This window comes from Myotis brandtii, unplaced genomic scaffold (assembly GCF_000412655.1).
Source record: "Myotis brandtii unplaced genomic scaffold, ASM41265v1 scaffold82, whole genome shotgun sequence".
NCBI classification, from domain to species: Eukaryota; Metazoa; Chordata; class Mammalia; order Chiroptera; family Vespertilionidae; genus Myotis; species Myotis brandtii.
In genome coordinates this window covers 6,199,551-6,213,851 of record NW_005371324.1, presented here as the reverse complement: position 1 = coordinate 6,213,851, position 14,301 = coordinate 6,199,551, and the positions used below count along the sequence as shown (strand labels likewise).

The window sequence follows — 14,301 nt, the reverse complement described above, 5'->3', positions numbered from 1 at the left end:
GAGAATTATTTTCACACCACAGGTCACCACAGGCAGGGTCTGTCAATGCACAAATGGAAAAACAACCACAAAAAACAAAGAGAGAAAGACAAGGAAAAAAACAACAACACACCCTCCAAAAACCGAAAAACAAAGCATTCAATTTATCTTTACCTGAAATTGTGATGCAGCTCTAGATTTGGTGATGAAGAAACTCCCTGATTCATTGTTCCAATAATATATGGACTGGGGGGAAAAGAGAGTAGAATATGCAGATGTACTGATGGTAAAATAGATTAATATATTAAATTGTCTTAGAAAACAATTTAGATAAATGTGATTATTCCATATATAATTAAGCTTTAAAAGGGTAATTTTGTAATGTTCCATTGCAAAACGACAAAGATTATTGAACTGGAAATTAAGATTTGGTGTTGTAAGTTCAGCTCTCCAATTCTGGGCAAATCATTTTCCCTCTGAAACAGGAAATTTGGATTGGAAATGCAAAGTGTTCCCCTGGGCAGGATGGCTTCCCAAGAGCTCTTTGTCCATTGGAGTTGAAGAATGAAACCATGGACGGAGGATGGTTTAGCAAAGGTGGGAATTTATTGAGAAACAAGCACAGACTCCCATGTGGGGTGAGGGAAAAAGTCCCACAGCACAGACTCCCATAGCACAGACTCCCACATGGGGAGGGGGAAAGGGTCTCATGGAGTCCCTTTTTCCAGGGTTTATAAAGGCTGCAGTTTTTGTGCCTCAATATCTCCTCTGATTGGTCACTATTCCCCTTTGATTTGGTCACTATAGCAACTCCTGAGCTCAAGCCTCTGTGAAGTACTTGAATTCCCTCCTTCTCCTTAATTGTTCTCCTATTTCCTCTGGGCTTTTCGTCCTCCCTCTTTGAATGAGGGGCTTCCTTGCCTTTATTCTGTAAATGTGTACCTTTTCAACTCCCAACTTTCCTTATCTCAAGGAAATATACCTCCTGCCACTCCCAGCTCCCTTGTCTTACGGAAGTGTACCCTTTTGCAGCTCTGTAGCCCTGTGCTTTTTTCCATGGACCCCATAACTTTAAAATTTCCTAAACACACCTATCTCACCCCTGAAAACTCCTTTCACCTCTCTGAGCCTAAGTTTATGCATCTATAAAATAAAAAGATTAGACAGAAAAATCACACTGGTCTCATTCCACTCTAACATCTTATGATTCTCATGCTTATAATCAAATTCATTTATTTTCCCTCTTTTATTACTTCACAGTTATTTTAAAGGTTCTTAATAGCATGAAAGAATTTGTATCTTTGTGTCAGTATTTATTAAGTAAATACTGACAATATCTATATTAAAAGATACTATCTATATTAAAAAATTTAAAAAAAAACTCTAGCAGAGATTAATTGGAATACTTGCACCATTAAAACTAATGCTTGTTATTGCACTTATATGTCTTTTTTTTAGAGCCATGCTAGTGAGTCTTAAGTGGATTTTCAGATATTTTTATGCTCTATTTCAACCTTTCCTTTCACTTTAATAGTTAAAAATTACACTCATTAATGGAGAGAGGTACATCTGAATGTACTAAATTTGTTTCTATAGAAAGGTTGAATTTAAACGTTGATATGGACTAAGAATGAAAGCGGAGCTCTAAAGACTCATTCTAGTTCTTCATTCTCCTGACTCAAACATTCTATCATTGACATAGTCTCCCAGACCTCCTGATTATTTGCTGAAGCTAACATCATCAGGCAAATCATGTTCCCATAAACATGCCTGGGACATAGTTATTGAATGAATAAGTAGATTTTCTAAGAAATACATAGAGAATGCTTTTTAGAAATGTGTAATATTAATGAAGGCTTCTCAAATTAATGACACCTGTATAGGTCTTAAGAGGTATAAAGACACAAGAAAGCATATTTGATCACTTTTTTTATGTTTCATCATTCAAAATATTTCATAAACATACCATTTGTTGTATTTGCAGTTGAGGAAACCATTGAAGATATCACTCAAAGAGCCCACATGATGGAGATTATCAAGAATTATTACAACTGGGAGCTCTACACCATTATTGTCAGCACTGCACTGTTCAGCCAGGCTAGCTAGATACTGTTGCAATTCCTTTATAAAAAATAAAGAAAACAAACACGTCAATGGTGTATTTTATACCACTGGCGAGAATTTCATATTTTATGAATAGCAGACTTTGTCTTCCATCCTGTATCTTTGATTAACACTCATAGCTTGGTCCATTGATAAAAAACTTATTCTACAAAGCCAGTATGAAACACCCAAAACAAATATACAACTGTAAACACCAAGGCATATTTCCCAGTTGTCTTCTCCCCCAATGAAGAGCAAAAAGAGAGTTCCTGATATGAGTTCTTAGGATAAACTACAAACATTGAGACTTTATCCCTGTTTTTGAAATGTCAATGATAAAAGTGGATTTTAGCAAACCTTATGATTACAAGTATGATTAAAAAATGGCACCCTTAAATTTCCACATATACTCTAAATGTTTTTATTCCAATTCATTTCAATGGGGTGCATCTGAAAGTGCTGCCCTGAAATTCAGATAAACTGTGGTTATTTATTTACTTATTTCTAATCTGCATGCAGCTGCTATAATTATAAATAAAGACAAAACTTATTATATTTCACTGGGTTGGTGGACATTAGCATTTGGCATTTCTTGAGTTTCTTGGTTCTTTTACAGGCATTATTCCTTTCTAATAGCTTTTAATCTAAGTAGGATAACCAGTTCACTGATTGACTGCTCTCACAGATGGGTAGGCCAGGAACATAATTAGGTTTCTTAGAATTATCCTAATCAGTAAGAACATTTCCATAATATTTGCATATTTACAATGACATTTTCAATTTGTAAGTCTTGCTCAGGGTTAAAAACAATTCCATGACCTCTATTTCTGGCAGCTAGGTAAATATGGGAACTGCTCACCCCAGAGGCAACTCACTCTGTAAGACCACTTTTAAAACTAAATGTAGAAAGGGATAAATGACAATAACCTGGGTTTTTGAGGCACTTAATAATATATTCAAGTTCAAATATAAAATTTATTAAAGAACCAGTATACTATTTACCTTATATTGAACCAATCACATAGCATATTGCCAAAATCAGAGATTGCAGTAAAAGATGTTTAAACTGGTGAATAGTCTGGAGAATTTCATTTACCTTATTTATTTCAATAATCTAGCTATAGTGAGTCATTCATTTATTTATAAAATATGAAGTCTACTCCATTTTGAGTTTATTTCTGTGTATGGTGTAAGTTGGTGGTCTAGTTTCATTTTATTTTTTGCATGTACCTGCCCAATTTTCTCAATACCATTTATTGAAGAGACTGTCTTTACTCCATTGTATGCTCTTGCCTCCTTTGTCAAATACTAATTAAACATAATGGCTTGGGTTGATTTCTGGGTTCTCTATTCTGTCCTGTCAAACTATATATATGCCTGTTCTTGTGCCAGTACCAAGCTGTTTTGATTATAGTTGCTTTGTAGTATAACTTGATATCTGGTTTGTGATCCCTCCCACTTTGTTCTTCTTTTTAAAGATTGTTACAGCTGTTAGGGGTCTTTTTTGGTTTCATATACATTTTTGGAGTATTTGTTCTAGATCTGTGAAATATACCATTGGTGTTTTAATAGGGATTACATTGAATCTATACTTTGCTTTGGGTAGTATGAACATTTTAATGATATTAATTCTTTAATCCATGAACACGGTATATACTTCCACTTGTTTGTATCTTCTATCTTTTTTTTTCAAAGTCCTGTAGTTTTCCAAGTACAGGTGTTTTACCTCCTTGGTTAAGTTTATTGCTAGGTATTTTAATTTTTTTGTTACAATGGTAAATGGGATTTTTTTTTTTTAGTTTTCATTTCTGAGAATTCATTATTGGTGTATAAAAAAAGCCATTGATTTTTTGGGTGTTGATTTTGTATCCTGCTACATTGCCAAATTCATTTATTAAATCCAGTAGTTTTTTGGTAGAGTCTTTAGGGTTTTCTATGTACAATATCATGTCATCTGCAAATAATGAGAGTTTTACTTCCTCCTTTCCAATTTGGATGCCTTTTATGTTCTCTTCTTGTTTGATAGCTGTGGCTAGAACTTCCAGTACTATGTTGAATAAGAGTAGTGAAAGCAAATATCTCTGTCTTGCTCTTGTTCTTAGGGGAAATGGATTTAAGTTTTGCCCATTGAGTATGATGTTGGCTGTAGGTTTGTTATATGGCCTTCATTATGTTGAGGTATGATCCTTCTATTCCCACTTGGCTGAGAGTTTTTATCTAAAATGAATCACTTGTAGCTGCTGGAAAAGACTTTTTGGTGGCAGGATTACTGCTATTAATCCTTTATTTGTAATATTGAGTAATGTTTTGATCTTAAAAATAGAAGAATTTTCCAAATATAAGGAGAAGAACAATTAAAGACAGAAACACAAAAATATGATACCCGTGTAGGAAAAAACTAGTTGTAAACGTGTTGTATGTAAATAATGGTAAATAAATTAGAAAGGAAGGTGCACAATCTTGAATGATTAGTGAGGTTACTGGAATCTTCCTATTGGCAATGATAAGACATTGAATGTTTTGTAAATCTGAGTAATGTGGTCAAAATTATAATTTCAAAATGTATTAAGTATATTGTAAAGGAGAAAAATAAACCAGTCAAAAGAATACTGAATTTGTTGAAGCCAAAACACACTATGGGTCTTGATATAGATAGAGAAGTGTGGCAAGATTTTTGATCTAGTGCAGAAAGTAATGAGAAAAAATTGCAGAATTTTAATGTGGTCAGATTTTAATTATGAAAAAACACTTTATTTTCCATGAGGTGAAAGGATAAAGATAGGAAGAGAGAGAAGGGAAAGTAAACTTAAGTTGCAAATAGGGCAGTGAGAAACAACTAGAATAGTCCAAGTGATAGAGGGTGTTAATTTGGGTGGGAGGGCAGTCGTAGTAGAGATGGATGGAAGAAGATGGATTTATGATTTTTTTTCAGAGTTGAGGTTGGCATTTCTAAATGTGTATATTTAGTATGCTAATATTAACATATTTGTAATCTAATAGAAAGAGAATGGACATGGTTAAAAATGGAGTCAACACAAGTTGAAACCAATGGAGTCACCTAGATGAGGACAGATGGGAGAGAGAACAGTATATATGGGAATATTTTTACTTACCAGTAGGTAAAGGAAGAGTAGTCAGTGAAAGAGACAAAGAAGGAGCCTTCTAAGTAGGAAGGAAACAAGGAAAAAAGGAAAATCAGAGGAATTTCTAGAAAGGAGAGGTGAACTATAGCAATTTGCTATACATAAGGAAAGGAGAGAGAGAGAGAGAGAGAACAATGGGCATTGAATTTGGTAATTAAGAAATCACTGGGTGATTTTTGGAAAAGTAGGGCCATTAAATTTTATTACGGTTCGCTCTCATCTTGAGAAGGGTAATAGATTATAAGATCCCACTGGGAATCTAAAAAAAGCTATGGACCAGTGGCAAGTAGAAATTAGCACACACAAATAATTTTGTCATATAAGTTAAGAGCTTTTCAGACCTTTTGGAAATCACTTCATGATTCTCACCATAGCGTAACTGGGGGCAAAGTCTTAGATTGAAGTACTGATGCATTAACATTAAAAGTCTCATGCCCAAGATCAAATCAGGCAGTATAAAACAGCTATATCTACCAGATGGACATTGAGGATGAGATAAATCCCATGCTTTGAAAATATACACAGAAAACAGCAGTTACATAAAACTGTTGATCATTGCTTTCTTTGGTTTTGATTCTAGGCACACTATTAGTAAAAATGAATCTTCCAAGTCCAGTTTTCTAATCTTTCCCTGCCTAACACCCCAGGTGGCTTCAGATGGCCACATAGTCTTTCCTAAACCCATCTCTAGGTTTCTGGGCCCACTATATCAAATGTCACCAAGGATAATTGCTTATATGTACTGCTCTCCATCAAAATATTCCTACTGGCAGCATGAAGAAAGGCTTGAAGAGTGAGAAAAGGGACCGAATGTAAACTACAGACGTACCAAAGCACAAACAGATTTTTTTTCTTTTGATGGTTTATTGTTCGCTATTTTGGAATCAGTAAGTGCTTTTTGGCTTCATCTCTTCAGTGCTGTCTACAGTCCAGTATAAAGCACAGCCACAATTACAAAGCTCCATTTTTCAGGGAAAGGATTTATCATTTTACGCCTCATTCACACTTCACTTAATAAATCAACACTGTTAGCAGCTATCCCTCACACAACCTCACTTTCTCATCCCTAGTCCTTTATTACTAGTCTCATTTGCCACTCCCATAAAAACGAAACAAAACAAAATAGAAAACAAAACACCAGTGTAGATTCTCTCACAATTAGCATGAATTGACCAAGTTCTCTGGCAACAATTTTGTTTCCAGCATTACTAATAGCTCATTCTCATCTTACAAAAATAAAGTGAAAAAAAACAACAACAACATTTGTTAGTTTGTATTTTGTACTTTCTTGGTGCTGAGTACCACATGATTTGTCCATGGGTTTTTGTTGTTGTTGTTGCTGTTGTTTTTCCTTTTACTGTTTCTGAGAATCATTAGCTGTATTTGAACACTCTTGGCAATGCTTTATTTTTCATTATTTTGTAATAACAAAAATTAAACTGACCTAATAATGGCATAAAATATTCTATTATGAAATAGTAGAAAATAAGAATGTTGGGAATACTAGATTAAAAAAAATTAAGAACACATACAATGTTGATAAGAATAGCTCCAAGCTCTAAACATTTTTAAAACTGAGATAAAAAGTACCTATATATAACAGAGGACTTGGGGTTAAAGCAAATTTTATAATTAATATTAATTAACCTAATTTGTTAGCATAATAAAACTACATCCTAATGAAGCCCAAATAAATCTGATTTAAAACTTGATTTTAAGTGATATCCAACTTCATCAAAATGCTTTGGTTTCCTGTAATAAATAGTCTATTTTCTACCCATTTGTTTTCTCTTAAAGGAAGCAAGGTTTAAAGAATTTTGTCACTTCAACATTGAGGGAATACCAAAAAGCACACTGAGGATGACTAAGAAATGTCAATCCTTTTATCATTTTGGTTAAAAAGAAAAAAACATTCTGTTAAAAGGCTTTTAAGTAAAGATATGAGGAGAACTAAAATTCACAGTTGGCATTGAACAATGTTGACTGGAACCAGCAAACAACTGTGTTCTTCTTGCTTTTTAGAGAAGAGTCCAATACTCTGGTTCCATGCCTCAGGTCCTATGCTCTCCAGTTGTAATGAGTATGGGTGATTCAACCATAATTTGAACAGTGCTGGGCTCCAAGGAAATATTTGGAATACATGTATTATATTAATTTAACTTTAATAGATCTCATCCTGCTTTATGACATCTTTGTTCTCCTTGAAAAATAAATATAAGACAATTTTGAACAAAGGTGTGTGTGTGTGTGTGTGTGTGTGTGTGTGTGTGTGTGTGTATGCTAATTTGTCCATTACTGTGTCCCAGTCACAACCAGTCTGTGGGCAGGGCCAGGGGCGGGGACTTCCGCCCCCACTAATGTCACGCTGCCTGTGTGCTCCTGCGTGCGACCGCGTTCAGCACTGGTATCATGCTACTGGGGGCGGTGGGGAGGGATAGGCTTGACAGGGGACCTAAGGCCACGCCCCACCCCCACCCCAGCTCTGAGTCAGGAGACCTCAGACTGAGCCCCCTGCCCCAGAGCCAGGCTGGGAGACCTCAGGCCACACTCCCCACCCTGCAGGGCTTGACAGGGGACCTCAGACCATGCCCCTCACCTGGCAGGGCTTGACGGGGGAGCCCTGCCCTAGCTCAGGGCCAGGAGACCTCAGGCCATGCTCCCCACCCAGCAGGTCTTGACAGGGGACCTCAGGCCCTGCCCCCCGCCCTGGCGCCGGGCTGGGGGACCTGAGGCTGCTCCCCCGACCCGAAGGGGCTTGACAGGGGGTGGGGCCGGCCAGGTCTAGGTCTCCTGCATTTTCGAAGTGTGTGAGGGTGGTGGGCGGGGTCTTGACTCTAGGTCCCATGGCGCACCCCAGACTCTGACGGGAGGGAGATTTTATATACATTTTACTAATTTTCTCTCATTTCTGATACTTCTATTATAGAGAAAGGACAAATAGCAATATTAAAATATTTCTTCTCATTAATTCTCTTTTAATGTGCACGAATTTCATGCACCGGGCCACTAGTATATATGCTTGAACCAGCAACCTTGGCACATCAGGCTGATGCTCCAACCAACTGAGCTACTCGGCCAGGGCCTATACCACATCTTCTTGATCCTTTCATCTATCAATGGACACTTAGGTTGTTTCTATGTTTTGGCTACTGTAAATAATGTTGCTATGATTGTGGGGATGCAGATATCTTTTTGATTTAGTGTTTTTGTTTCCTTTGAATATATTCCCAGAAGTGAAACTACTAGATCACATGGTAGTTCTTTTTTGATTTTTTGAGGATCCTCTCTACTGTTTTCCATACTGGCTGTACTAATTTACAATCCCACCAAAGTGCACAAAAGGGCTCCCTTTTTTCCACTCCCATGCCAGCAACTGTGATCTCTTATCTTTTTAATGATGGCCAGGCTAACAGGCATGAGGTGACACCACATTGTGGTTCTAATTTTCATTTCCCTAATGACTAGTGATATTGAGCATCTTTTCATATACATGTTTGTTTTTCCTATATCTCCTTTGGATTATTTTTTTAATTGTGTTTTTTGCTATTGAGTTCTTTATATATTTTGAACATTAACCCCTTATTAGATATATAGTTTGCAAACATTTTTTTGCTATTCCATAGGTTATCTTTTCACTTTGTTGATGTTCTTCTGTTGTGCAGAAGCTTTTTAGTTTGATGTAGTCCTACTTATTTATTTTTTACTTTATTGCTTATGCTTTAAATATCATATCCAAAAAACCTTTACCAGGACCCATGTCATGAAGCTTTATTCCTATGTTTCTTCTAGGAGTTTCATGGTTTTAGGTCTTACATTTAAGTCTTTAATCCACCTTCAGTTAATTTTAAATATTTAGTTTACTTTAAGCATAAATTTACATTGGTTTCAGGTGTAAAGCATAGAGTATTTTATTGTTTTTGATGCTGTTATAAATCAAATTGATGTCTATTTCTTTTTCAGAAAAATTCATTGTTAGTGTATAGAAATGCAACAAATTTTTGCATGTTAGCTTTGTAGCTGGCAAATTTAGCATTGATTAAATCTAACAATTTTTCAGTTGAGTCTTTAGGATTCTTTCTCTATAAAATCATGTCATCTGCAAATAGAGAAAACTTTACTTCTTTTCCAATTTTGATAACTTTTATTTCTTTATCTTGCTTAATTGCTCTAGCTATGACTTCCAGTACTTTGTTGAATAGTAGTGGTAAGAGTGGGCACCCTTGTCTTGTTCCTGATTTCAGAGAAAAAAACTCAACCTTTCATCTCTGAGTATGATGTTAGCTGTGAACTTGTCATATATATGGCCTTTATTTTGTTGAGATGTGTTCCTTAGATGCCTAATATATTAAGAGTTTTTACCATATTGAATTTTGTCAGATGCTTTTTCTACATCTTTTAAAATGACCATGTGATTCTTTTCTTTCACTTTGTTAATATGTTGCATCACATGATTGATTTTCATATGTTGAACTATTCTTGCATCCCAGGGATAAGCACCACTTGATCATGATGAATGATCCCATTAATGAGCTGCTGAATTAGGTTTAGTTCCCTCTTCTGGTTTTGGTATCAGGGTAATTAGCGCTGGACTCATAAAATGAGTTTGGGAGTACTCACTCTTCTTTGATTTTTAAAAGAGTTTGAGAAGGATCGTTGTTAATTCATCTTTAAATGTGTGGTATAACTAACCAATAAAGCCATCTGGTTCTGGGCTTTTTTTCATTTGAAGATTATTGATTACTGATGTTAATTCATCTTTAAATGTGTGGTATAACTAACCAGTAAAGCCATCTGGTTCTGGGCTTTTTTTTATTTGAAGATTATTGATTACTGATTCAATCTTATTAGTAGTTGATCTACTTGAATTTTATAATTCTTCCAGATTCATTCTTGGTAAATTGTATATTTCTAAGAATGTTTCCATTTCTTCCAGTTTGTTAGCATGTAGTTGTCCATACCATTAGGAACTTTTTGTTCACTAAGCTACATGTATGGTTTATTTCAAGAATCCACTGGGTTTTGGATGCTTTGGGAATCATGTTTATTCCTGAAAATTTGCTGGCCTGAGGTTTCTGAGAGTTTGGGTTAGTTTAGATCATCTAAGCAGGTTATCTGAAAAATAACATGGCCCACTATCATGTGGATTCCCTCAGGGACTGGTCATAACAAATAGAGTTTTCTAAGCGAACCTTAGGTTGAATTAATTGAGAATTTAATGAATATTATTATAGGCAAAGTCTAGTGTTAGGCATAAACTATTTCCTTTTCAGGATGTCTCATTTTACTCAGAATATATGAAAGTACTAACTAGGCTTTATAGCCTCTCTTGACTAGTTAAAAATTGAGAGTGTTCAAGCTGACTATTATGGTATATGAGCTTTCAGTTGATGCTAACAGGGAATACTGTTCAATTTCCTAAAGTTCCTAAGCAGAAATCCTATAGAAATATGGCGTAAGCAATTGCTGCTTCCAGAATTTCCGCCTGGGATATTCTAATTATACCCAAATACCCATTCAGTTAATTCCTACTAATTTATTAAGACTCAGAGCCAATTATTGACTTTTTATAAAAGCTCTGATTCCTCCAGGAATTGTTATTTTTACCTCTTGCATCTATAGCACTTTTCATGGATCTCTTTGTACTCATACTTCCTAAGAGAAATCAGATAATAGGGAATCTGTCATTTCCTTCTGTATATCCCCAATGTCTGTGATAACTTAATGGTATTGAATAGCAGTTTTGTTCAAAGTCATGAAGCAGGGTTTAGTCAACTACTACATACTATTTTTAGTCAAAGAGGTGGATACATTTCCATGTACAATATGGAACTTTTACGCAATCTTAATGCTTAATTGCTTAAGACACTTGTGGATACATAGCAGCAGTTCTCGTAGGAATTTGTGACTTACCTTACTTGACTTGTGGTCCACATTAAAAGTGGCAATTGCATCCTCTGTCTTTTTCCTCCCAGATTTGGTTATTACATATTCAGCAAGTTTGTTCGCTAAATAGGTCTTTCCAGTACCACTAGGTCCTGAGAGTATAATTCTGTGATGCTCCATCAATAAGTTAAAGTACCTTTGGGTAATTGGTTTAGGAATGAGTGTATCAAAAACAAAACTGTCCAAACTGTTTTCTTCTACCCCTGAAGGAAGAAACAAAGGGAACAGCTTGCCTTATTATTCCATACAAGCTAGAATTTAAAATACAGTGTCAACTGCCAACAAAGCTTTGTTATTCATAGCAAAGCAGTCCTTGCAAAAACACTTTCCTTGATACTTGTATCCCACAAACATATGCTGCCATTTTAAGACAGAAAACATCAGTAGTGAGACAGAGTGAACATGCAAAAGAAAGGAGGCCCTTTCCTTTTGTTCAGGCTTCCTTCCACTGTCTACTTCATGCTCCCCACTTAAGCTTCCAGAAAGAAATGGAAGCATTACTGTAAATTCTATTCTAAAATCTCCTTCCCTTTGAAGGTGGTAGTTTTGTTAAGAATAAATGTAAAGATAAAAATACAAAATACATATGTGTGTATGTTCTTCCCTTTTTCTTCCTGTTTCTCTTCTGTATTTTCATTTAGTTCTCATTACACACCCCAGCTGTACAACCACTTAAGCTTTTGGAAAACACAAATTGTGATATTTAGCAAGGAATTAAGAAGTAGAGAAACAGTATCTCCTTTTTATTTACTCAATTACCTTAATCATAAAATCAAATATTGACACATTCCTATTAATTCATAGTTTATATAGATGTATTCTGATTCTTTAACATGAATGAACAAGAAATTATGGACATAGCATAATTTAGATATTCTATTTGCCTATAATTAATCACATCATCCAAAGCAAAGAAAACAATTCCTCACTCTTGATTATTAACTTCCATTCGCTATCCCCAGTGGGTATTTATTGGGTACTCATATTTTAAAATCAGAGATGTAGTGATGAATACATTACTTTGGAACAAAAAATACATGTTTTGAATCCTCCCAATGTGAAAGATGGTAATGGAAGAAACCTAGAAACTTGAAATTCCCTAAATCACATTCCCTTTTTTGTAAGTCCTGGAGAATTTTTAAAATTACAGTACAAGTTTCACGTCCTCAAATCCAAAGGATTTCATTTACATGGATTTTAGTGTTTTATGTAGGATTTCTGTGTTTAAAATGTAAATACAGTTCATTTCATACCAAAACTATCAAAGTAGTTAACATAGTTTTCAATATGAAAATATGAAGGAAAACTGCAAAAAAAAGTAATGTTGGTAAAAAAAAAATACAATGTGCTTTTCCTTTCCTTTTGATTTTTACCTTTCAGGTTCACAGTGATGATGTTGTTATCTCCAACAAGGTATCCACAAGGCAGCAACTCAGGCACTTCTAGGCTATGGGATCTAATTAAATCCCCTATGCAGTAGCTAGCAATGCAGTCAGAGCTCAGACCAAGGCTAGCAGATGTATCAATTCGAAACACATATTCCTAAGAGGTACACACAAAAACAGGAAGGTCAAAACTGAGGTTTGACTCGTCAACCAAAAAATACAAAACTCATGGGGATATGAAACTATCTGTCAAGAATTTTAGAAATGAGCAATATAAAACTAGTGTAGATAGAAAGCTCTCCTTGATATTTGAAATGAAGGAGAGTAAAAGCAAATATGTATATGCTATTTAAGCTAAGGGAAGTATCCAAAATGAAACACATCTGAAAATTAATAGCAAGATATTTGCACAACTTACCTTAAAGAGACGTCTAATTACACCATCTAAGACATCCCACTTGGTTTTTCCACTAACACCAATGGATCCTATCAAATACGCCTGAGACTTCTGGTCCTACATAAGAACAAAATAAAACAAGATAAAAACCCACCTGTGTGCCTTGTCTTATCACTACATTTGCTACTAAATGTATGGATGTAGTGATGATTAAGACTAATATACTTATTAAGCCTATGGGTTTTATAGTAACAGATACACACAGTGGATTATGTAAAATAAAATACACCCCAACAAACTAAGCAACCAACCAAAGAAAGAAAGAAACAGCAATAGCAACAAAAACAAATAAGAGATTAGATGAAACGATATGGTCAAGGAAAACGGATTCATGACCTGTTCAGTAGAAGGGAAAGGGCCAGGAGAGAATAGTCTTCCGTTTTAATGCAGAGGGTGCATTCCTGGAGAGAAGCAGCTTGGTAGGAAGGAAATGGTGATAGAGATGGAATAGAACTATATCATATGAGTCCTAGAACGTCATCTTACTATTTTTGTGATTTTATCTTTGTTAAGCTTTTTTTAAAGTTATTCACTTAGATTATCTTTAAAATGTAATCCAGCTTTAAAAATAATTTTTCCATGCTAGTATTGCATTCATATACTAACAAAACAGGTCCCATTTTGAATTTATTAGAGTAGTCATGATTTCAAAGGACTTGCAGGGAATGTACAGGACTCATTTTAGCAAGCAAAGAATCCCTTTACAATATAAACAATGGTCCCAAATTTATCATTTTGGTGGGATGGGATTTTGAGGAATTTCTACATATATTGGAAAAGTAAGCAATTCAAAGTTTATAGCCTAACTGGAGCCTCTTTCATGACAAATGGTTATGTGAAATAGTGATCATGACACCAGTAGATAGAATTAGAAAGCATATAGATTACAATCTTGGGTCTAGTCACCAACTGCATACTCCCTAAGATGTGGTCAAATAATAACTAAGTCAAGTATTAGAAGACATGGATTCTACAACATACAACATCTACCACATAATTAATAAATATGACCACAGGTGAGTCATTTAGTCAGCTCAGAGCTCCAATTTCTTCATCAGTAACATTTAACTCTATGAGGGTGATTATCACCATTATTTAGATATAAACTGATTAAGAAGCCAATACCTTTAACATAAAAAGTTGATAAATTCACAGCAAAACTACTGTGATTTTTTTTTATTATTACTACTATGGATTAAATGTTGGTATTCTCCTACATATAGCCCAAAAATTCATGTTAAAGCCATAATCCCCAATGTGATAGTATTTGGAAATAGAAACTTTAGGAGGT

General features: G+C 35.0%; 1 protein-coding gene across 7 annotated transcripts in view; it reads right to left on the bottom strand.

Annotated features, from left to right (window-relative positions):
- The window catches only part of NAV3 (neuron navigator 3), an 832,279-nt gene that overhangs the window by 14,292 nt on the left and 803,686 nt on the right, over positions 1 to 14,301 (bottom strand). For 6 of the 7 annotated variants that reach the window (XM_014531666.1, XM_005884144.2, XM_014531665.1 and 3 more), the window contains 5 exons: positions 12,972 to 13,067; positions 12,542 to 12,710; positions 11,136 to 11,371; positions 1,946 to 2,100; positions 154 to 225 (listed from right to left, as the gene is read on the bottom strand). In XM_014531666.1, the coding sequence (XP_014387152.1) occupies positions 154 to 225; positions 1,946 to 2,100; positions 11,136 to 11,371; positions 12,542 to 12,710; positions 12,972 to 13,067 (728 nt within the window). Of the gene's footprint in view, positions 1 to 153; positions 226 to 1,945; positions 2,101 to 11,135; positions 11,372 to 12,541; positions 12,711 to 12,971; positions 13,068 to 13,346; positions 13,426 to 14,301 lie in introns of those variants that run through there. The other variant, XM_014531668.1, reaches the window with a different exon arrangement.